This window comes from Portunus trituberculatus, chromosome 24 (genome assembly GCF_017591435.1).
Source record: "Portunus trituberculatus isolate SZX2019 chromosome 24, ASM1759143v1, whole genome shotgun sequence".
Classification (NCBI taxonomy): Eukaryota; Metazoa; Arthropoda; class Malacostraca; order Decapoda; family Portunidae; genus Portunus; species Portunus trituberculatus.
The window spans coordinates 19,448,155-19,471,582 of NC_059278.1; the positions used below are offsets into that span (position 1 = coordinate 19,448,155).

Here is a 23,428-nt window from a genome sequence, read left to right on the forward strand (position 1 = left end):
ACCTATCTATTAAACACACACACGTACACACACACAAGGAATGAATACATTACTCAAAATAAATGTATTAACTGACTTTAATATAATAGGAGATATATATCAAGAAAGGTATATATATATATATAAATGTATATATAAGAATCTTGGCGGCCATGAGACCAAACCAAATTCCCGAAACTTTCCCTGATGTTTCGGAGACACTAGACCGGAGCCTCGCGCGCGTCTTGGGGCAAATCTCGTGTTATTTGGCGTAAATGACGTGGATCAAGCTCTAATTAGTAAGTAATCCTCACTTTACAGGGGCAGTGATATCCCTGCCTGCATTAATGGTGGATAGAATGAAGAGAGAGGTGGAAGCGAGCGAGCAGAATAGAAAGAAAGGCCATGCTGGTCACTTTGAGGTTACCCAATTGGGAGGAAATAATGTTATAGGCTGTAGGTTTACTTCCAAACTACCTTTACTACTTGGCCCTACAACTGAACATATGAGTGGTGACACGAATTAGAGACATGTGTAAAAGTAAACGGAAGACAACAGGAGGAGGGCCAAAAGTGTGTCGGTGACAGCAGTCTGATATAGTTTGCTAATATTTGTGGTACACTGACAGACTAGTTTAGGCTTGCTTTCAAATGTGTATCATTGCCTCTCTGTTGTCACCTTATGGTAACATAAAAATGTACTTAATTTTCTTTTCCTCACCGAAACACATGTGTCTGAGGCAACTGACAGTAATCCCTTTTTCTGTTCCCTCCTTCTTTCATTCCAAAGCTGGATGTTGCGTGTATATGCACAATAACTTGACTTGCTCTTGTGTCTACCCTCTTGAATCATACGAGTTTTCCATTTTTTGGCTACAACTTCAGAGTCACTTTCTAACAATTTATCTGTGCTGCCTATCTCTCCATCTAACTCCTCTGACTATAAGAAATTATTTAATTATTTAACTTAAAGAATAGAGCACTTTTTTTCTATCTTTTCGCGGAGATCTTCATCCTTTAATATTTCAATGTTCACCACTAGCTTTGGCTTTCCTCTCCATTCACTGACCATTGTGGTGGGTCATGAATCCATGATAAAGAATGACTTCACCACACAGATCACAATAATATCTCTATCCAATGCCAGATGAAATGGAGCACAAGAGCATATACAATATTTCAATCCTTCTCTCTGTAGGTGCAGAGGATGCCCAGGCTGACAAAAAAGACAAAGGGCATGCCAGAGGGCAGTGGTGCCCCTGGTGGTTTGGCAGAGGCAGGCCACCATGCAGGTCCCTCATACAGGACACGGGCAAAGATGGCAGGCTGGGCACATGGCTCGTGTGTAAGGGAAGGAGTGGGTAGGAAGACGACAAACTCATCAGTGGATGCAGATGGAAATGAGAGTCTTGAAGCAGAGGGTCACGGGAACCAGATGGTGCTGGTGCAGGACCCAAACAGAGTGCGAAGAGTAGTTGGCAATGATTTAATACTGACAGACTGCTCAGGTCATTCTAGAGAGGAGCAGAGTACGTGCAGTTATTTTCAGGATATTCCTTTGATAGACAAGAGGTCTGGTCTCAAAATTTGTCCTCTGCAGCAGTGTTACCAGGATGCAAGGCGAGAGCACAGTCTTGAAGTGCCAGTAAGATGCAGCAGGACAGACAAAGATGCAGAGCAAGGCCAGAGGATTGAAACAACAGGAAAATGTGGGACAGACAATTGCTCTGGTGCTAATGTGGAGAGTGTCAAGGTGCAGCAAACTCCCATCATGACTCTCAGTATTCAGAAAATCAACTCTAGTGATGTATGGATCACCAGGTGTGTTGGCCAGCAGCCAGGGCAGCACCACCAAGGCTTTGGTGATGCAAGGACGTCAAGGACATCCACACTGCTGTCTGTCACAGAGCAGGATATGCCCGTGTCTCGAGTATATAGTGTTGATGATATGAAAGTATCAGATGACAGGAGTCATGCCATTGACTCTACATTGCCTCCACTGCCATCCTTCCGAGATGCCTTCAACCCGCCATACGACATGACGAAAGGTTACGTTGATCTAGTGGTGGAAGGAAAAAATTCATTTGAATCCTCCAGCTGTAGAATGAACAAAAACTCACCAGTTTTTCCTGTCTCTTCTTCATGCACAGTGCCAATGATGTCTGTGAACTCTGTATGTACTGTGCCTGTGTTGCCCATATCCTCTGTATGTCCAGTACCAGAGGTATCTGTGTCTACTGTGTGCACGGCACCTTTTGTCACTAGTGCTTCAGACTGTGTGGATGACAAAGACACCTTGGTGTTGCTACGCAATGCTGCATTTGAGTCCCTGTCAGAAGCAAGGGAAATGGAACCCAACATCTATGTAAGTTACCCAAGAGCACAGTGCAAAGTCACCACAGTCAATAGTGGTTCCAGAGAGATAAGTATCCTCAACAGGCAAGACAGTAGCTTGCATGTAAACAATATTGTTGAGAACTGCATTGTTAGTGATGGTAATGACTCTGTCATTAATGTGATCCATTCAGATTTTAGTCATACAAGTGCACATCAGGTGAACCCCAGCAGTGGGTTGGTCAAGAAAGTGGTGTGGACTGCTCAGAACCCAAGATTTGCTGTCACAAGTATCCTACCAAGTGGCAAAGACTCAGAAGGCTATGTGTATTCCTTGCAGAATGATGAAATAGGAAATAATGTCTGTGCCCCTTTAGATGTGGAGCAAACAGAGTCAGCATTACGAGAGCAAGAGTATTTGTATGTAGAGGCTAATAGCATTGCTCATGTTGATGAGGATTTGAGTAATGATATGTGTCACAGTGAGGCAGACTCAGGCATGCTGGCTCTCGACACTATGGGTTCAAAATATTTAGCTCCTGGCAGAGATACAATTCTTAATGAAAATGAAAGTTATTGTACTTCAGGTGGAACAGAAGATAATTTTGGCACTTCCTGCAGTAAAAGAGTGCACTACACTAAAGGCCAAGATTTTGGGGAGGTAAGACTCCTCTCTCAGGGAGAGAATGTGTCTGCCTTGCCTCCCACACTGGCTGACTTGATGCCTGAGGGTGATGGTGAACTGAATGACTTCACACCCTCAGATCAGGATTACACCTTACTGCCACTCTGGCCATTCAGTGGAGATGAGGGAGGCAATCATGGATCTGAGAATGAAAAGCCACAAGTCTCTGGCAATGTTATGAAAATAACATGCAATGATTCCACCATTGCTTGTCCAAAAACCACAAGCTCTGAAGATGATAATTTCAATGTGGGTGAAATCAATGATCTGCTTGATTCACTCCTCCATGATATCGATAAGGAAAAACAAAGAAGTCATACAGAAATTGAACATCCCTCTTATGAAAGTACAAGTGAAGAAACGACTGAGTATATTTTGAGAGACACCAGCAGAACAAGGCTTGGTGTAGGGTTGGGAGAGAGTGAGTCTTGCCCCAGACCTGTCTTGGCCCACATGGAGAAAGACCCAACTAAGGACATTATTGTGGCATCTGATGCTCTACAATACCCACCCAAGCCCACCCCACAGAGTCTGAAAGGGAACTGCCTGATTCCAAACCACTCCATAGTTGGAAAAGTTCCTCACACTGTATCTTTTAAGACAGTACCAGCTGTTCGGACATCTGCCTCACAGAATGTGGCCTCTGCACACAGGCTCAGTGAGCAGCTCACCACCACCACCACCACCACCACCACCACCACCAAATGGCTACAGTCACAAGAAAGTATCAATTATGTGAAGATATTGCCCAAAAGCTCTTCAAACCGCTGCAGTACAGAGAACCAGATTGAAATGTCATGTCACCATCCGTCAGCACTGCTGTCAGCTCCACAAACCAAAAGTAACTGTCATGTTTCCAATAAGAAGGAGATGGTTTTACCTGTTGGAGAAACTGGCATAAATATAACCATCCCAAAGTGCACTCCTGTCAGCATTGCCTCCTTTGTACTTCCCAAAAACCATGACCAAAGTACCAGAGCAGTCTCTGATCACATGTGGCCAGGAGTGAAGAGCTGTCCAGAGGGAGAGAATGCTATATTGCTTCAAGCCACCAATGCTCCAACCACAGTGAAGGATGAATTGTGCTTAAATGTGAAGAACACAGATATTACCCCAGCAATAACAAAGTTGAACAAGGTGCCCATCTTGGCCTCAGCCACAACAGAGTTAATGCCCCTCTTGTCCTCAGTGCCACTTGTCCTTCTGGCTCCTGTCAGTGAACAGCCTCTCATGATCCATTCCATATCTGAAAGCAGCCTTGTATGCAACAAAAATGCACCTCCAGTAACAAATCATGGAACTCAAGTCACAAGGAAAGCAGGAAGGAAATGTTGCGTTAGAAATGCTGTTGGTCCTTTTGCTATGAAAAGTGAAAAGATAAAGTCTGCCATGTATTTTCCACAAATCAATACAGCATCTGCCTTAGGAAGCAGCAGTGTTGCCTCTTCAAGCACCATACAGACAATGGCTCCTAGTCAAAGGAGTGCAGAGACCAAGACTGTGGCAAATTCACAAAAACACCAGCCAAGAAAGAAACCTTACTCTGATTCCATCAAAACCAAGAAATTGCTACAAGAGGATCTGAAGGCATTGCTTCCAGACTTCTCAGATTCTGTACTCGCCATTCTTGACTTGCCACCAAGGGCCGTCCACCGCGGCTTTTTCTACATGGGGGAAGTGAAGGCACTGCACAACCAGGCACTCAGTATTCAGCTGGAGATGCTTTACAGAGACCATGTTCGTTACTGCACATCAGACACCTGCATAATTTGTGTTGCTTTCTTCGACCAGAAGGCAGCTCTCTCAGAGGCCAAGAGGGAAGTGCATGTACCTGAGAGAGAGAAAACAGGTGACAAGAGGAAGAAGCAATCAAGAGGAAAAGGAAGGAAGAGTTATGACTGTGAGGATGAGGATGAGCTGCTTTTCAGCTCTCCATCCCCACAGCCTCTGAAGAAAAAGAACAATAAATTTGATGAATATGTTCATGAGAAAAATGTTCACTTGAGTAATATTAGGGAAACCAATGAAATACATTTAATTCTACCTGAGAAGAGTAGTCAGGTATGGGGAGAAGCCAGAATGAAGCATTCCAAGTCAGATAGCAATGTTCACAAGTCAGCATCAAGTCAAACTGAAGCCATCAGAGAACACCCTAGATACAGCTTTGATGACTCTTGCCATCCACCTCACTGTCTTTCCTTAACCCCATCAAGAACCTCTACTAGACAAAGCCTGTCACCAACACTCAGGAGGTGGAAGGAGTTGGCTGCCAGGAAGGAAGTGCCTCAGAAAACCAGATATCATACATATTCCCTGAGAAGTGACCATTGGGCCTCACTCACTAGAGCAACTCTCGCTGATTTGAGGTTGAAGCAAAAATTAGATAGAGGTAATGTGTACATTTCCCTGTGGTAATAAAATATTGTGATTTCAGTACATATTTTCTCAGGGTTTGATCTTATTGTTTTGTGCAAAAAAAAAAAAAAATTCCTGGGCGATATAGTTTTGTGGCTTGATTTTTTTTTTTTTTTTTTTTTTTTATTCTGAGAGTTTATTTCCTGGACAGATCACCTGCCTTACAGTGAGGGGCCGGAGGGAGGAGGAGGAGGAGGCAGGACAGTGTGTGACAGTCTCACTCAGGACCCCATCATTGTGGATATTCTCTCCTTCAATGTTGGGACACATGATTTGAGTGGGCAGGGAAAGCCTCCTTGCTGTTCTCAGCTCTATGTTTGCTTCATGGACAGGTAATGTTGCTTGAGCTCACACAAACCTGTGTATAGGGAGTGAAGTAGTAAAATATGAAAATCAGTTTGCAGTTTATGGAATACATTGTTCTGAAACAGAAAAATGAAAATGCACAATATATTTAATTTTCAGAAAGTTGGTATATGTTCTTAACACAAGGAAGGAAGATGTGAGTTACAGTGCAAGGAAATTGTCACCAACAACAAGGAGCAGAGCCAGAGCAATGGTGAAGCTTGAACAGTATTCAGGGAAGAGCCCACCAATACAGGCTGAAGCTGGGCTGCATCCCTTTATCCTCGTTGCCGTGCCCTTCGACTCCCTCCTGTCCTTCAACATCACCTCCAAAACAGTATTTGATTTGAAATGTTATTGTTGAGTATACTTATAGTAAAGGAGGAAAATGGAATATAAACATGTTGCAATGATGAGTAAGAGAGTCTAGTGTCTGAAAGATGATTGATTGAAGTGAATTACTGCATACATCACCTCCTTTGTGACATATGCAGGTGTTGGTGGTGGTGGGCGCCTTGCCTTCCATCTGCCTCATGACTCGGAAGGAAGGCTGCTGGTTGAACCTCCCCAGGAACTATTCAGTGAGCCCCGCTTGCCAGTCTCATCTGGCCCTCACCAAGGCCCTGCTGGCAGTGTTCCCCATGCACCAGGTACTATATGTGATGCAGCTTTGCCCTCACCACTCACTGCATAGCCAACATGAACCACTATGGAGCAAACTCTGACCTGGTATAAGCTTCAATGAATGAAATGCAAAACTTTTTTTTTTTATTTTATTTATTTTTATTTATTTATTTTTATTTATTTATTTATTTATTTTTTTTTTTTAAGGGAAATCTTTTTCTATGGTGTCAAAATGGCTCACTGGTTTTCAGTCTTGTCATGCATTTCATATGCATGCCTAGCAGTTACAGTTTTCCTGATAGTTATTACTGTTATATGTATTATGTTTACCATTAAGTACTTAAATTACCATTGATTTATTAATTTAATTTAATTTTATTTTATTTTTTTACTTTTACATTTTTATTTATCTATTATTTGTATAGCTTTCTCTCTCTCTCTCTCTCTCTCTCTCTCTCTCTCTCTCTCTCTCTCTCTCTCTCTCTCTCTCTCTCTCTCTCTCTCTCTCTCTCTCTCTCTCTCTCTCTCTCTCTCTCTCTCTCTCTCTCTCTCTCTCTCTCTCTCTCTCTCTCTCTTTTCAGCTAGTGCTACAAGACAGGCAGAGTGAGGTCTTGCAGAGGAGCCTGGCCAAGTCCTCTGTGTGGTTCAGACAGATGCTGGAGCGATCTTCTCCTGTCCAGGGCAACCACATCCCCTCATGGGCCCTCCCTTCCCCTGCTGTGCCTTGTGACCCCTACCCCACATCCTTCTTCACCTCCACCACCTTGCCCAGCTCACCATCCTGCACGTCCACCCTTACTTCCAGTTTCACACTCGCCTCCACCTCCACAGGGATGAGGTCAGCCACATCTCCGAGCATCTTCATGAGTAAGTGGTCCTAAGTATTGTCTTAGTAATTCCTTTTTTGTAATTGTACGATTTCTTTAATTTTTCTCTCCTTATCTGGTACACTGCTGTCATGTAAAGAAATTAGGATAACAACAAAATCTTTACATCTTTAGAAAGGTTACTGTTATTTTTATTTTATTGTTCATCCTTCACAGCCATACCAGAAATAGGTCAGTGTGCAGAGGAGTTAAAGTACTGTCTTGCCAGTCAATTCCATTTTGTACACATTTGTCATTTTCTTGTATTGTCATGGGGCATTTTTCACTATGTTGTGCTGAGCCATTCTCCTTCATACTCTAATAAAATGAAATAAATAGACAAAAAAAAGAAATGAAGGTAATATAGATAAAATGTTAATTGTTGTTTTATTTTACTGTTCAGAGTATCCTTTATAGCCATTTCAGAAGCAGGCTGGTGCGAGGAGAATACCCAGCAAGGCACATCACAGCAGTTACAGACCTTGAGTCCCTTTGTGTGTGGTGCAGGAGCCTCCCTTAGCTGCTCTTCAGCCCCCGTCACTGAAGCACCTGTTGTGTCAGCCGTGAAAAACGTCTTACGGGATAAAGTAAGACTTGCTGTTTGTTCTGTAATATGTTAGTAATGTGATTCAATAGGGAATTCACTATTTTGTCTTATATGCCTCAGAAGCTTTGGTCATGATGGAAAGATGGTTTTTTATAGTATTATTTTGGTTATGTATTTATAGTTTTAGATAGAAAGTTTGTTATATCTGTGGATTTGTATGTGAGTTTTATGCTTTACAAAATTTTGAATGACATGTGTGAGTGTGTGAACTACTCTGTGTGGGATTGCCAGGCTGGTGTATGGATAGCTAGATGCACAATTGTGTGGTGATTTAAAACTTGATATATTTTTTGCTGCTGAGATTATTCCATGGCCAGTGTTGTGTTATGCATTGCTTCTCTACTTTCTTTCATGACTGGTATTGTGCTATGCATGGCTTCACTGCTTCCTGCTGGGTGGTGTGTGGCTTTAGTGGTCACTGCATGCCTTGCCCATCAGCCGTCCCTTGCAGTATCCTTCCAATCTCTCTCAGGAAGAAGGCTGCTCCTGTAAGGGATTGTGTCGGTAAGTCTTAGCGTCTTGTAAAGGAAAGATGTATATGACTTGCCTGCCATTCTGTGCTGCTTGCTTTTCAGACTTGGTTTGTGCATTTTGTTCCTTCTAGCTTGTTGCTGTTGCTAAATAATAATAGGTGTGTTCATTTTCATAGTGCTTTTATATCTTAAATTCTTTGCAGTTATGTATGACTCAAACATTTATTTAACATAGTGGAAGATGAGACAAATAGGTAGAGTGTGTTGTGTAGGAAAATGCAGGATGATAGTTTACTTCTAGTCTGCTACACACCAACCCCACTTATACTGACTGTTGGCCCTCACCTGGCTATTTTCACTCACCTTCAGAACAAGAGAGTGTCCCTGTGCCCAGGCAGGTGATGTGTGCCGCCCCAACCTTTCCTGTTTCTGCCAGGACTGTGACAATCCCCTCAATGTGCTGCACACCTTTGGCCTGGATGTGTGTCTGGTTTACAGAGACAAGTGCCTCATGCAGAACATTTATAATTATAATGTGAGTACCAGTGCTTTGTATCAGTTGTAACTAAATTTTCAGTATATTTGCTGTTTTATTTTTATTTATTTTTTTTTATTTAATTTTTTATCATTAATGTCTATGCAGCTGTAATGTGAGTAGCAGTGGTCTTGTTCAGTTATGGGCAATTTTTTTTTCTTTTTACATTTGTCAGTGTTTAAGTGTCCATTGGTGTGTTTCCCACAGCTGGCTGGGCTGTGCACCCTGCTGGTGTCTCCTGTGGTGCTGCCGTGCTGTGGAGCATCACTGGAACTGTTCCGTATCCTCCCTGGCACAGTGGCATGCATGGTGTGCACCACATCCGTCAGCTACTCCTGGTGCAGTCACCACATTCACCTGCAGAGCCTTTGTCCTCGTAACCACTGCATCAAATGTTGGTGCTGCAAGCCTGTCTTCCACACACACTGCCAGGTAAGTCACCACTTCACCTTGTGCTTGTTACTTGATGGCTAAGCCTGGTGGTCTCAATAGAGTTATGGCTTAACAGTTACAGTTTTGTAATCACATACTTAAGCTCAGAAGCTCACAGCCACCACCACCTTAAAAGATGTGCTCTGACATTTTCCTGCACCCAGAATAGATATTGAGATGTTGTAGCTGGGGAGTACTTGGACATTCTCTCATGTCTAGTCTGGACTGGTGATCACACCAGATGTGGGGAAGAAAATGGGTTGCTCTGGTGTTACTCAGTATTTGGGTTTCATCTAATTTAGATTTTTTTTGGTCTGTGTTTGCAGAGGTGTGAGCAGTGCACCAGATCTGTGCTGCAGGGACAGTGTGCAGAGTGTGGCACTGACTCAAAATAAGTAAATTTTTTGTTTGTTTCCTGAAATAGTTCTACAGATTAACATGTTTACTTTGGTTTTCTTACAAGAAAGTTTTTTTTATGTAGTTTATTTAAAACTAATCATCCTTGATACACATATATATGAACATATGTGGGCAAGAATGTAATAACTTGAGGATGAAGTACTGATTGCCAGTACAGAGATGTGAAACTGTTGAGTGAACTGTGGATAGGCAGTGTCAACAACCTTCACCACAGTATTACTTGTCTGTTTAGTGAAGGTCATGTAATGAATCTATTTCTTGTTGATAAGCTAGTGAAACTTGCTTTCCCTCTTAATTTCATGTGATTTTGCAAGGACACTTTCAGTCATTGTGGTGATAAGACTGTAGAAGTGTTTCTTTCCTTATCACTACAAACTATATATATAACATAATTAATTTGTTTCGTGGAATTGGTAAGCACATACTGAATGGATGCATGAATTCTGTAGTCATTAGCTGTAATTCATTCCAACTACCTTCTTGTTTGAGTAAAAAGTAAGCATGTCTTGACTCTTTGTTGTCTTCTTGGCCCACCAAAAGGTTATCTAGGAAACAGACACGTGGGAATGACACAGGTGACGATCATGCTGTGGTAAAACCCAAGCCTGGTAGAAGAAATGCATAGCAAGTAGTGAATTGTGTGGTAGTGTACAAGTGTCAGTCCTTTATCACACACACACACACACACACACACACACACACACACACACACACACACACACACACACACACACACACATATAAACAAAATAATTGGAGAAGTATTGAACTTATTGAGGAACATAAGACACACACACACACACACACACACACACACACACACACACACACAACCCTGGAAAACAGAAGAGAAAGGGGAGACCTATCCCAAGATTGGAAATAATGAGCTCTGAGCTCGTTCCGTAGGGTAACGTCTGGCTGTCTCGTCAGAGACTGCAGCAGATCAAACAGTGAATTACACACACACACACACACACACACACACACACACACACACACACACACACACACACACACACACACACACACACACACGACACGATTCCCGGCCGGGTGGAGATATTTGGGGGTGTCTCCTTTCACGTGTAGCCCCTGTTCACCTAGCAGTGAGTAGGTACGGGATGTAAATTGAGGAGTTGTGACCTTGTTGTCCCGGTGTGTGGTGTGTGCCTGGTCTCAGGCCTATCCGAAGATCGGAAATAATGAGCTCTGAGCTCGTTCCGTAAGGTAACATCTGGCTGTCTCGTCAGAGACTGCAGCAGATCAAACAGTGAAACACACACACACCGCGTAGTGTAGTGGTTAGCACGCTCGATTCACAATCGAAAGGGCCGGGTTCGAGTCCCGGGGCGGCAAGGCAAATGGGCAAGCCTCTTAATGTGTGGCCCTGTTCACCTAGCAGTAAATAGGTACGGGATGTAACTCGAGGGGTTGTGGCCTTGCTTTCCCGGTGTGTGGAGTGTGTTGTGGTCTCGGTCCTACCCGAAGATCGGTCTATGAGCTCTGAGCTCGCTCCGTAATGGGGAAGACTGGCTGGGTGACCAGCAGACGACCGAGGTGAACTACACACACACATACACACACACACACACAGAAAATAGGAAAAAACAGATCTATAGTTTTCTCAGGCTTCTACCTGGTGAGAGTCTTTCCAGTAGTAGATAGACAGTTTTAACCACAATATCATATAACTGTTGAGAGAAGAGAATTCTCTTAAGATATGGGCAGGGATTGGACAGAAAAAGAGTCTTTGTTTTTGTTTATTTATTTGTCTATTTATTTACTCACTATTTGTTATCTATTTGTGTGTGCAGAATTTGTAAACATTATTCATGGAAGTGTGGGAGCCCAATCTGTAGACTTTGGGTGACTCCAGTAACTACTATACTCAGAAGAGGAGGGGAGGGGAGGAGGTGGTGAAGAGTGATGAATGATGGTACTTTGGATGCCTCTGACAACCATTGAAGAAAACTATTAAGACTTTTTCAAAAGAGTAGACCAGGGTTTCTCAACATTATCCTCATTAAGAACCCCCTGATCTTATAAGACCATCTACCTGAACTCCCTATAATCTGCCATTGAACAGAATGTTTATTTAGTGACTGACAAACCCAATATGCAATGATGCCGCAAAGGATATTATTTGATCAACCATCTACCTAAGTACCACTAGAATGTTAATTTAGTAACTGGCACGACCTCAATATGTAATAATACACAAAGAATATGATTAGATCAGCCATCTAATTACCACTGGAAATCTTGTGAACCCCAGGTTGAGAACCCCTTGCTCTAGACCTATTGGCTTTTTACTATCATGTGTCCCTTCAGTTTATATTTTCTGCCTCTCAGCTGCCTTTTGTATTGATATTGTTATTATAATTATTATCTTTATTACACACACACATACACACTCCTCAGTTCAGCTGGTAGCAGTCACCATACCACACCGCATGACCACCACCACCACTATTGCCACACCACACCATCACCTTCACATACCATACCACACCACACCACCACCACCACCACTGCCACACCACACCATAACATACCACACAACACCACACCAGACCACCACACTTGGTATTCTGAGCATCCAATTCCAAACCCTTCCCATCCCACTCCCACACTAGCTGTGGCACCCCACACCCACACCCTCTCCACCAATCACCATCCCACTCCCACTCCTTCCCTCACCCTCTCCACCAATCACCGTCCCGCCCTAGGCCCGCTCCTGCTCTGTCCCACACCAGCCCAGCTCCAGCCCGCTAGGCCCTGCTACCTGTCGCTGCTACAGAAGCAACTATTTAAACTTATTTTCTCAGGTTTTACATGTGTTTGTAGGTGCTTTTGGGACTCTGGTTGTAGGAGGACGTGGAGAAGGAGGAGGTGGAAGGGATAGGTGGAGTGTGAGTGTAAGGAAGGGGGAGACGAAGGAGTCACTTACCAAACGTGTAAAAAAAAAAAACATCTCGGCTTAAGGGTAAGAATATTTCTCATTTATTAGTGGAATTGGCATTATTTTGACATCTGATTTGTTATTAGCAAAGTAAAACAAGTTTTAAACCGCAATAGAATCGAATCTAGCTGTGTTTTTGTTTATCGAAAAAATAACATTAAAGTCACTCCACAGAATAAAACTTTTTTTAATCAACACGCCTAGGATTGTTTTGTTGTTTAATATAACACTTACAAAATATGAAAAACATGACCCAAGTGATAATATTCCATAAAATTTAGTCTACCTATTCGTAATTTTAAATTCAAAAATTTTAACGGTACTAGAATAGAAAACAAAAATCTTTATACGACGAGGAATCTGCGTTTTCTTTATGTAGTTGGAAAGCGAAAATTTTTCGTGTTCAGAAAATGTAACATGATATGGTATGGACGTGCTTTCCTTCTCGACATTACGATGTGTTTGTGACCTCGTTAGTTTGAATACGCACCGTTGGTTGGACATCGTTTTGTAAACAATCGACCCGGTAACGTTTTTATATTTTGGTTATTAGTCAAAGTATTTGTTGCGTCTAAAACTGTGGTGCATTTCAGGCTGGGTGCCTTTTTTCTTCTCGCGATTTTTAAAATGAATTACGTACGTAAATATTGAGCCACAGGAGCACCTCAGCTGTGCCTTCCCCCCAGGTCAGTCCACCAATGTTTGCCTGCACTCTCTTTGTATTTTCAGACCCAGAGAGTGAAGCAAACTCAGAATCAACCCCAAAATAGATAAATAGCCCATTGTTGTGTTAAATAAGGCGATGGTTATGTATATTCCCGTTCAGACCGCTCAGTGTCTACCATGACCCGGACCAATACCCCGCCCCACCAACTCCCCTCCCTCCCCGTGTCGACTCATGAACATTTCCTTCAATTCTCAGTGTTTCATGCTATTGCACGCCTGAAATGCATTAGTATAGTGATAAGAGGAAGAAAATTAATGAAGATTGAAAGTGTGTGAGGGAGTGTGATTATAGTAGTAGTAGTAGTAGTAGTAGTAGTAGGAGCAGCAGCAGCAACAGCAGCAGTGCTATATAGTATCAACAGAGTGTGTGTGTGTGTGTGTGTGTGTGTGTGTGTGTGTGTGTGCGCGCGCGCGTGGTGTCTTCTGCGGAGCGGGCTGCTCAAGTACGTAGGATTACTCTCTCTCTCTCTCTCTCTCTCTCTCTCTCTCTCTCTCTCTCTCTCTCTCTCTCTCTCATCGGCAAAGCTAGTCAGGATGGAATCAACAACTCGCAATGTGTTACGGGAGGGAGTAACTATGTAACAAACATGACCATGACGATTTGGCAGCGTAAAGAACAGGTTTTATATGGAATTACCTGATGTATGGGCGTGTGGGTTGGTTAGTACATCACAATGCACATCCAGAGACTAATAATATTGGGTGTACTTAACTGGAATGTACGCGAGAAGGAGAGAGAGAGGTGAGACGAGTGTACTTCTGTCTTCTACAACTGTTAGAGAGTCACTGGTGAAGATTGACATTCAGGGCTGTCATATATGTTTTGTGAGATTTCCTTAGAACACCGAAAAAAATCTTCAGAAACAGAAAAAATTCCTCAAATCTGAAAATAATGAATTTAAAGGGGTATAGCTTATTCGTACAACAAAACTAAGATTTGCCGAGGTAGGTGACTGTTGTTTGGCCAACAGAAGTATATCATTATGATAAGCATTTGAGAATGATAGCCAATTTGATTTTACACTGTGGAGTTGATATCCCAACCAGAGCAATCACCATCATGTATCAGACCTCTACCAGCTACAGATACAGCAATTTGCAACCAAACTACTCAACAACCCAAGATACCGTCGCTTTCCAACCCCTGACGCCCCACCACCACAACGAGCTGCAGTCCGCCACCACAAGCTTGTCCCACCACCCACCGTTATAAGAGAAGCACCATGCATTCCTACTACTGTCAAATTTATTAATTCCTGATCAACTTCGTTACATATACTGTAGTACTTTAATTCAGATTCATGTTTTTTATTTGCACCTGAAGTATGCAAAATCACTAAAGATTAATTTAACTCTTCCTAACTTCATAATTACACAGCTTTTAATGACCTCTATCAGATATAGTTTTTAACTTTCTGCTGGAGTTCTGACGTTTGCGGAGTTTTGCATACACATACACTAGATTAGACAAATAACAACACTAGTATATGAGACACGTGTGCGGCAGAAAATGAAGTTTGACAGACAGTGAAGAGTGAGTAATGACTGACATAACTGGTAGGCATGTATTCTGAAGACTTAAAAAAGACTATTAAGACAGTTAAGAATTCATTTCATTCATCTCAACACAATTAAGAACACTATATAAGAGACAGGTGTGACAGAAGGGAAGAGCTGGAGCGGGGGGGGATGAAGAGTGAGTAATGAGTGACAACTGGTAGGCAAACAGGCTGTAGTAAGGTGTGAAATGTCACCTGCGCGTAGTACAGCTAGTACACGTAGTGTATATATATATATATATATATATATATATATATATATATATATATATATATATATATATATATATATATATATATATATATATATATATATTTAAATCTAAGGTAATTTTCATCATCATCTAAGGTAATTCTGAAAATCTACTCTAACGCGTCCTGGAAGTGTGTCATTCTGTGCGTCAACCTCACGGGAGCCACGCCACCGCCGCTCGCTCGCCATGAGGGAGATTGTTCACATACAGGTCGGGCAGTGTGGCAACCAGATTGGCTCCAAGGTACTTACAACACTGCGATATGGAATTCACAACTTAAGAGTATATTCTAAAACACCTCTGCGTCGTACCACCACCACTTTCAAGACATAATACTGAAATACGACCTTGCAAATTTTTTAACTGTTCTAGTGACATGTTAACAAGTTTTATACAATATTAAAAAGAGAAACACTCATGAAAACTGGCGAATAATCTCTGTGGCCTCTCAAAATAGTTGTGGTGAGAAAGCAAAGGGTTTCTGCGTGAAGCCCCATGAAAGCAATGCATCGACAAAAAGAAGGGGATTAATAAGAATAGATTTTGCTATTTCAGGGCAGTATAGTGTCAGGAGGTGGCTGTAGAATAAGAAAAAGGTGTGTCAGATTAGTTCACGGAAAGGTGTGCCAAATAGCAGCGAAATAAATGCATCACTTGAGACATTTGATTTTAGTGCAGTGTGACGACTTGGTCTGATACGCTTTGCTCTCTCACCACTCTAGTTTTCAAAGGCCACAGCAATGATTAGCCCGCGGTTCTTAATCCCTTCAGTACTGGGACACATTTTTACCTTGATACTTGTCTACCATTAGACCAGATTATTGACATTAAGAAGGGTCTATGGAGGTCAGAAGATTAATGGCCACAGTCTTCACTATTTTAATCCCCACATAAGTTTCTGAAGCTGTAAAAAAAATCACCATGTAGTAAGCAGAATGAATATGGAAAATGGGTTAAGAGTGTCTCTCCTATTAGTAATGCAGAAATCTTGTTGATATGTCACTGGAACCATTAAAAAGACAATTTAGATAAGTGTAGCTTTATGTACAGTAGAACTTGGTGAACGTGGAGGAGATGCGGCACAAGTATTTCAGAATATGCTCCGAAGATATGCAATTGCTTAAGTTGCAAGGTAGAATACAGCTGTCTGTTTTAATGTCCAGTGAGTCAAACATAAAGGTATAAACTGTTGCTGTATTGACTTCTAAATCATTTACTTATCTATTTATCCAATTATTTATTAAGTGTGTGTGTGTGTGTGTGTGTGTGTGTGTGTGTGTGTGTGTGTGTGTGTGTATGTGTGTGTTTGTGTGTGCCAGTGTGTGTGTGTGTGTGCCAGTGTGTGTGTGTGTGTGTGTGTGTGTGTGTGTGTTTAACGTAGTACACTTTGTCAGTCACCACAGCAGTGTTCTAAAGCTCATGTTTTGTAGTGATGGAGAGAGACAGATGATTTATAGAATCCACCATTGCTTGATGCGTAAATATTGCACCATGTGAACACAAACACAAACGCTTACTGTGACTACGATCGGGAGATACTCAATCACAATGTGCTCCAGTGGAAGGTCCCAGAGTGTTCACAGGTGTTTACTGGCATAACGTGGATTCTTTATCATCAGAGGGTAAAAAACACCTATGAAAAACTAACTATTGATCTGGCTAGCCTCAGCAAACAGTCCTTACATCCCAGCGATTCTTTACTGCACTGTTCTTCGCACAACTATATGTAAATATAAACTTGTGTCTAGAAGTTCTTTGTTCTCGTCTCTACTGTTTTTAAAGGCCACAGAGATGATTACCGGGGTTCTGAAGTGTTTTTTTTTTTTTCCTGTAATGATGTAGAAATCTTAATCTATCACTTAAATCGTAAAAGTAACTCTAGAAAGTCGTTTAGCTTCAACTAGAACCTTTTGAAAACAAGGACAGTATTAAGAAACGGTTTGATCTCTCACCAAGACTATTTTTCAAGGCCAGAGAGATGATTAGCGAGATTTTCAAGAGTGTTTTCCCGTTAATGATGTAGAAATCTCGTCATTTTGCCTCTAGAGTCGCCTTAAAAACAATCGTGTAAATGTAAATAAAATCTTTTGAAATAGTGGAGGTGAAAATTCGAGCTTAACCCCTTCAGTACTGGGACGCATTTTTACCTTGAGATTTGTGTACGATTAGACCATTTTACTAACATTAGGAAAGGTCTTTGGAGGTCAGAAGATTAATGGCCAGAGTCTTCACTATTTCAATCCCTCACATAAGTTTCTGAAGCTGTATAGAATCACCAAATAGTAACCAGAATGAATATGGAAACGCGCCCTGGTATAAGGAGTGTTAAGTCGGGCGTTGAGGTATTTCATGAAAGGTTCCCGAATACTTGATCTAGCAATATACCGAAGTGGTGCATTGGTGTACTGTCTGATTTTAAGTGGGTCATTTTCCCTTAGTTACTGCGGTTACTACAACTAAAGTGTGTGTTAGTGGGCCGTCAAGTGTGTGTGTGTGTGTGTGTGTGTGTATGTGTGTGTGCCATTGCCTGCACAGGTCACGAGGTTGTCAAGGAGAAATGAACAACAAAGAACTTTTTTCTGTGAGCAACACACACACACACACACACACACACACACACACACACACACACACACACACACAGAGAGAGAGAGAGAGAGAGAGAGAGAGAGAGAGAGTTTACATAAAGCGCGTATGTGTATTTGGGAGAGCTTGGATAACCGTCTCTTCTTCATCCCCCCCCCCTTCTCTCTCCACCCTCACCCCACCCTCTCTCTCTCTCTCTCTCTCTCTCTCTCTCTCTCTCTAGTTTTGGGAGGTGATCAGTGACGAGCATGGTATCCTTCCTGATGGAATATACCAAGGAACACATGAACTTCAGCTGGAAAGGATCAATGTTTACTACAGCGAAGCCCAGGGTAAGTGTGTGTGTATGTGTGTGTGTGTGTGTACCAGTGTGTTTGGGAGGGTCGATGGGTGGGAACTGCGGTGTGTTTGTGTTTCTCTCTCTCTCTCTCTCTCTCTCTCTCTCTCTCTCTCTCTCTCTCAACATGCATTTGCTGGTGGACTATTGATTATACTATTCTCTCTCTTCCCCCCTTTTCACGCCTTCCCCTCTTTTCCCCAGTCCCCCCCATATCTCTCTCTCTCTCTCTCTCTCTCTCTCTCTCTCTCTCTCTCTCTCTCTCCAACCATTGTAGTCCCTGTCACGCCAAATATAGTTTCCTTATAAAATTTCACAGACAAAAAATGATGATGATGATGATGATTAGCAAAGCCCCTTCAATGGTAGTCATAATGGTAGTGGTTACAATGATGACATACACCTCCCACCTTACTCCCTTTCTCATTCACTTCCGTATGGTGGCGGTGGTGCTGGTGGGGATGGTGCTGGTGGCGGCGACGTACGTGGTCCAGGAGGGAAATTCGTGCCCCGTGCCGTGCTAGTGGACCTGGAACCCGGCACTATGGACTCAATCAGGTCTTCAACTTACGGGCAGTTCTTCAAACCCTACAACTTTTGCTTCGGTAAGTGGCTTGCTGTGAACGTCTGTGGCCATGTTCTTGTAGTAGGCTGGTTCACGAGACTGCCCTTTTCCACTAGATAGGGTGACTGTTTCGGCGAGTGAGTAAGTGGCTTGCTACGAACGTCTGTGGTCATGTTCCTGTAGTAGGCTGGTTCATGAGACTGTTCCTTTCCACTAGAGGCTGACTTTGTTTCGGTGAGTAAGTGCCAGCTATTCTTTGCTTAATGAAATGAGGTGTCATGGTGTTATGGTGTAGCCCACAAGTCTGTTTCTTTCCGCTGGGGCCGACGATGTCTGTGTGTGTGTGTGTGTGTGTGTGTGTGTGTGTGTCAGCTATTCTTTGCTTAAATGAGGTGTTATGGTGTTATGTTGCGGCCCACTAGACTGTTCCTTTCCACTGGGGCAGACGATGTGTGTGTGTGTGTGTTTTGTTTAGGCCACTTCGTGTTGGGTAAAGTGTGTAAGGACTGCATCGACACGCACTTTCGTTCCTTATCTCAACTGCGAAAAGATTTTAGTGGAAGTGATTCTGATTTTCAAGACTTTCTCTCTAAGTATATATAGAGGAGAACAGACAAGAGTATTACCTATAAGAAGAGAAGATAATCCCTACATCCTTGATCTATCTATCTCCCTGCAGAGAGAAGACCAAAAGAAAAATAACGCTATCTACGTAAGAAACACTATATTCCTTCACCCTTACTCTGTTCACTTTCCTTCAGTCGGGACTAGCGCACGAAAGAATCAAAAGGCATGAATGAAGATTAACCCCTTCAGTACTGGGATGTATTTTTTACCATGAGTTTTGAGTATGATTAGTTGATTTTATTTATATTAGGAAGGGTCTATGGGGGTCATAAGCTTAACCCCTTCAGTATCAGGACGCGTTTCCATTTTCATTTTGCTTACTATTTGGCGACTTTATTTAGCTTCAGAAACTTATTTGGGGGGATCAGAATAGTTAAGACTGTGGCCATTAATCTTCTGATCTCCATACACTCTTTCTAATGTCAATAAAATGGTCTAATTGTACACAAATCTCATGGTAAAAATGTGTCCCAGTACTGAAAGGGTTAATAGTTAGAATCTTTACTATTTCAGTCCCCACATAAGTTTCTGAAGCTGTATAAAATCACCAAATTGTAAAGTAGAATAAATATGAAAACGTGTCATGGTATTGAAGGGGTTAATGGAGTTTTCAATGGTGTAATCCTTCCCATCCCAGGCCAAAGTGGTGCAGGGAACAACTGGGCCAAGGGACACTACACAGAGGGCGCCGAGCTGGTGGACAATGTGATCGACGTGGTGAGGAAAGAGGCCGAGGAGTGTGACTGCTTGCAAGGGTTCCAGCTGAAGCACTCGCTGGGGGGCGGCACGGGCTCTGGTATGGGCACACTCCTCATTTCCAAGATCCGAGAGGAGTACCCCGACAGGATCATGAACACCTTCTCTGTCATGCCCAGTCCCAAGGTGAGTTTGAGGCGCAGGACCAGTACAGGGAACGTGAAGGGTGCTTGTGTTAACCCTTTCAATACTGGGACATTTTTTTACCTTGAAATTTGTTTACGATTTGACCATTTTCTAGACACTAGGACGGTCTATGGAGATCAGAAGATTAATGGCCACAGTCTTCATTATTCTTATCCACCACATGAGTTTCTGAAGCTGTATAAAATCACCAAATAGTAACCAGAATTAATATGGAAACACGTCATGGTGCTGAACGGGTTAAGGGACTTGAGGACAAAAATATGGTAGCTATCAACTTGTTTACTTCTGATTGGTTTTATCTCTCTGTGTCTTACCATTCTTTTCTTCGAGGGATTTTGGTCTAGACTCTAGAGTCTAAAGCAGCGAAACTGGGAAAAATGCCCAATGAGACTTCCAATTGCTCTAGACGATAATTTGAGGAAAGCAAGATCAAATATTAGGTATTTCGTTTGAAAAGGCTTCAGGCCAAACTACGCTATTTATTTATTGATTCATTTATTCAATTGTCTATTTGTTTACGTTTTATTTGTATTATGTATCTATTTACTCGATTATTTTTTGTTTTTGCTAGAGGAAATATACAAACAGGCAGGGAGTTCTTACATCCTCACATCCTTTGAACAAGACCAAGGTTACTATCCATCACAGAACACTTGCAACACTAACCTTCCATCACCAAGCACTACAGTAACAGCTGCACCGCCACCGCTAACACCTGCTGCCTGGTTGCCGCTGCAGGTATCAGACACTGTGGTGGAGCCGTACAATGCAACCCTCTCCGTGCACCAGCTGGTCGAAAACACAGACGAAACTTACTGCATTGACAACGAGGCGCTTTACGACATCTGCTTCAGGACGTTAAAGCTCGCTACTCCGACCTACGGCGACCTCAATCACCTGGTGTCACTCACGGTCTCCGGCATTACCACCTGCTTGAGATTTCCAGGTCAACTCAACGCCGACCTTCGCAAGCTGGCCGTCAACATGGTGCCCTTCCCCAGACTCCACTTCTTCATGCCTGGCTTCGCGCCGCTCACTGCTCGCGGGTAAAGGCTAAGGAAGACTTTTAGAGGTTGAATGAGTGACGGGAGTGAGTGAGGAAGTTTAGTACAGGTTAGGTTACGTTAGGTTAAGTTTTTTTTTTTTATGTAAAGGTAAAGCTGGCTAAGGGCAACAAAAAACGAAAAAAAAGGCCAAGTCAGTTGTCAGTTCCCTTGCTGATCCGAGAGTTGGCCATAAAAAATAATTAAATGAATGAATAAATAAAATAAAATAATAATTATAATAAAAAAGGGATAAATGTCTTGACTATTGGGGTAATCAGGATCTGGTGAAGTAAAGCCCATATTCTCTCACTACGACTATTTTCAAAGGCCACAGAGATGATTATCCGAGTTTTCAAGAGTGTTTATCCTGTTAATAATGTAGGAATCTTGTTAATCTGTCACTATATCCATAAAAAAAACATCTCTACAAATCTGTATTACTTTAACTGATGCTGGTAATCTTGACTACGACCTCAAAAACACTTCTAGTTGAAGTTACACGGGGTTTTACTAAGGGTGTTTTTATGGTTCTAGTGACAGATTATCGTGACATATGATTCTTTATGCCTTCCTCTCTCTAACTTCCTAAACCTTCTCTTCCTCCATCTCCTTTTCCTTCCTCGCAGCAACCAGCAATTCCTGAACCTATCCGTGCCTGAGCTAGCCACGCAGATGTTCGACATAAGGAACATGATGGCAGCCTGCAACCCCAAGCATGGCCGCTACCTGACTGTGGCCGCCGTGTTCCGAGGCCGCATGTCCATGAAGGAGGTGGACGAGCAGATGCTGAAGATGCAGAACAAAAACTCGTCAGCTTTCGTGGAGTGGATCCCTAATAACGTGAAGACTGCCGTGTGTGACATTCCCCCACGAGGCCTCAAGATGTCAGGAACCTTTATCGGAAACTCCACCGCTGTCCAAGATTTGTTTAAAGTAAGTATTGGCGAGTACAGATGATGAGAGGGATGAAGAGACGGAGGAAAGGACGAAGGTAAAGGAAAAGGAGGGGACAAGGGAGGAAGGAAGAGGGAAAGGAGGACAGGATTTGTTTAATGTATGTATAGGCGAGTGGAGAGGACACGAAAAGGATTAAGGGAGAGAGGAAAGGAGGAAGGTGTTGAGGAAAAGAAGACGAAAAGGAATGAATAAAGAGAGAAAGAAGGATGAAAGGGGGATGGGAAAAGGGAGGGATCATTAAGAGAGGAAGGAAGAGGGAGGAGAGAGGGAAACGGATACACAGTTGATATAAAACAGTCACAAGTCTATCATTGCATCAAACTTCTACAAAACACATCACTTTAGACTCTGCACACGGCTTGAGAAGACATGGAGACGAAGAGTTGTGAGAAGAGGAGAGAGAGAGAGAGAAAAAAAATAGAAAAACAGAACAGCAAGCGCTAAAGAATAAAAAAAAAAAAAAAATAGATAAAGCACTAAATCACATAAGGAAACACAACACTTAACCGTTCATACATGCACCAACGCACCCACTTTCGTCTTCCTCTACCTACAATACCACACGAGTTCCTTCCTGCTCAAGCCTCTCCACCTGACAGCCTCTTCGTTCTCCACAGCGCATCTCGGAGCAGTTCACGGCCATGTTCAAGCGTAAGGCGTTCCTCCACTGGTACACGGGCGAGGGCATGGACGAGATGGAGTTCACGGAGGCGGAGAGCAACATGAATGACCTGGTGAGCGAGTATCAGCAGTACCAGGAGGCAGGAGTGGATGACGACGAATACGATGAATACGAGGAGAATGGCAGTGCTGAATACGACTATCAGTAAAAATATGCTCATAATAAACGTGTTATAATCCATAAAATGAGGTTCAGTCGCTCACAGTAAGGCGAAATAAAAGTCCCTTAGTCACATAGCCTCTCGCACTTCCATAATATACGGAAATTGGAGTACTTAATATAATTTCAACAGAAGAATGAATACCTACGCCATATTTATGGGTTCACCTGAAGGCCTGACGGATTCTTGCAGCTTCTCTCAGTTTCTCATGTTTTGATGTAGTTCCCCGTCTAGTTCCCTCGCTTTCTGTGACGAACAAGCTCTAGAAAGTTTAACCCCCTTCAGTACCATAACGCGCTTTCATATTCCTTCTGGTTGCTATTTGGTGATTTTAAACAGTCTCAAAAAC

General features: G+C 42.6%; 2 protein-coding genes across 2 annotated transcripts; both read left to right on the forward strand.

Annotated features, from left to right (window-relative positions):
- The first annotated feature begins 153 nt into the window (after window positions 1–153).
- LOC123508430 lies at window positions 154–10,217 on the forward strand. The gene is made up of 11 exons (XM_045262167.1): window positions 154–278; window positions 1,178–5,387; window positions 5,565–5,745; window positions 5,879–6,095; window positions 6,253–6,408; window positions 6,964–7,249; window positions 7,666–7,835; window positions 8,268–8,359; window positions 8,698–8,863; window positions 9,071–9,295; window positions 9,622–10,217. Exons 2-11 carry the CDS (start codon window positions 1,187–1,189, stop codon window positions 9,688–9,690), a joined length of 5,763 nt encoding a protein of 1,920 aa, XP_045118102.1. The 5' UTR covers window positions 154–278; window positions 1,178–1,186; the 3' UTR covers window positions 9,691–10,217.
- A 5,153-nt stretch (window positions 10,218–15,370) lies between these two features.
- On the forward strand, window positions 15,371–23,081 carry LOC123508406 (tubulin beta chain-like). Its single transcript, XM_045262144.1, has 7 exons — window positions 15,371–15,459; window positions 18,026–18,134; window positions 18,634–18,744; window positions 19,969–20,213; window positions 20,973–21,280; window positions 21,907–22,213; window positions 22,855–23,081. The coding sequence occupies exons 1-7, from the start codon at window positions 15,403–15,405 to the stop codon at window positions 23,065–23,067; spliced, it is 1,350 nt and encodes a 449-aa protein (XP_045118079.1). The 5' UTR covers window positions 15,371–15,402; the 3' UTR covers window positions 23,068–23,081.
- Window positions 23,082–23,428: the final 347 nt, after the last annotated feature.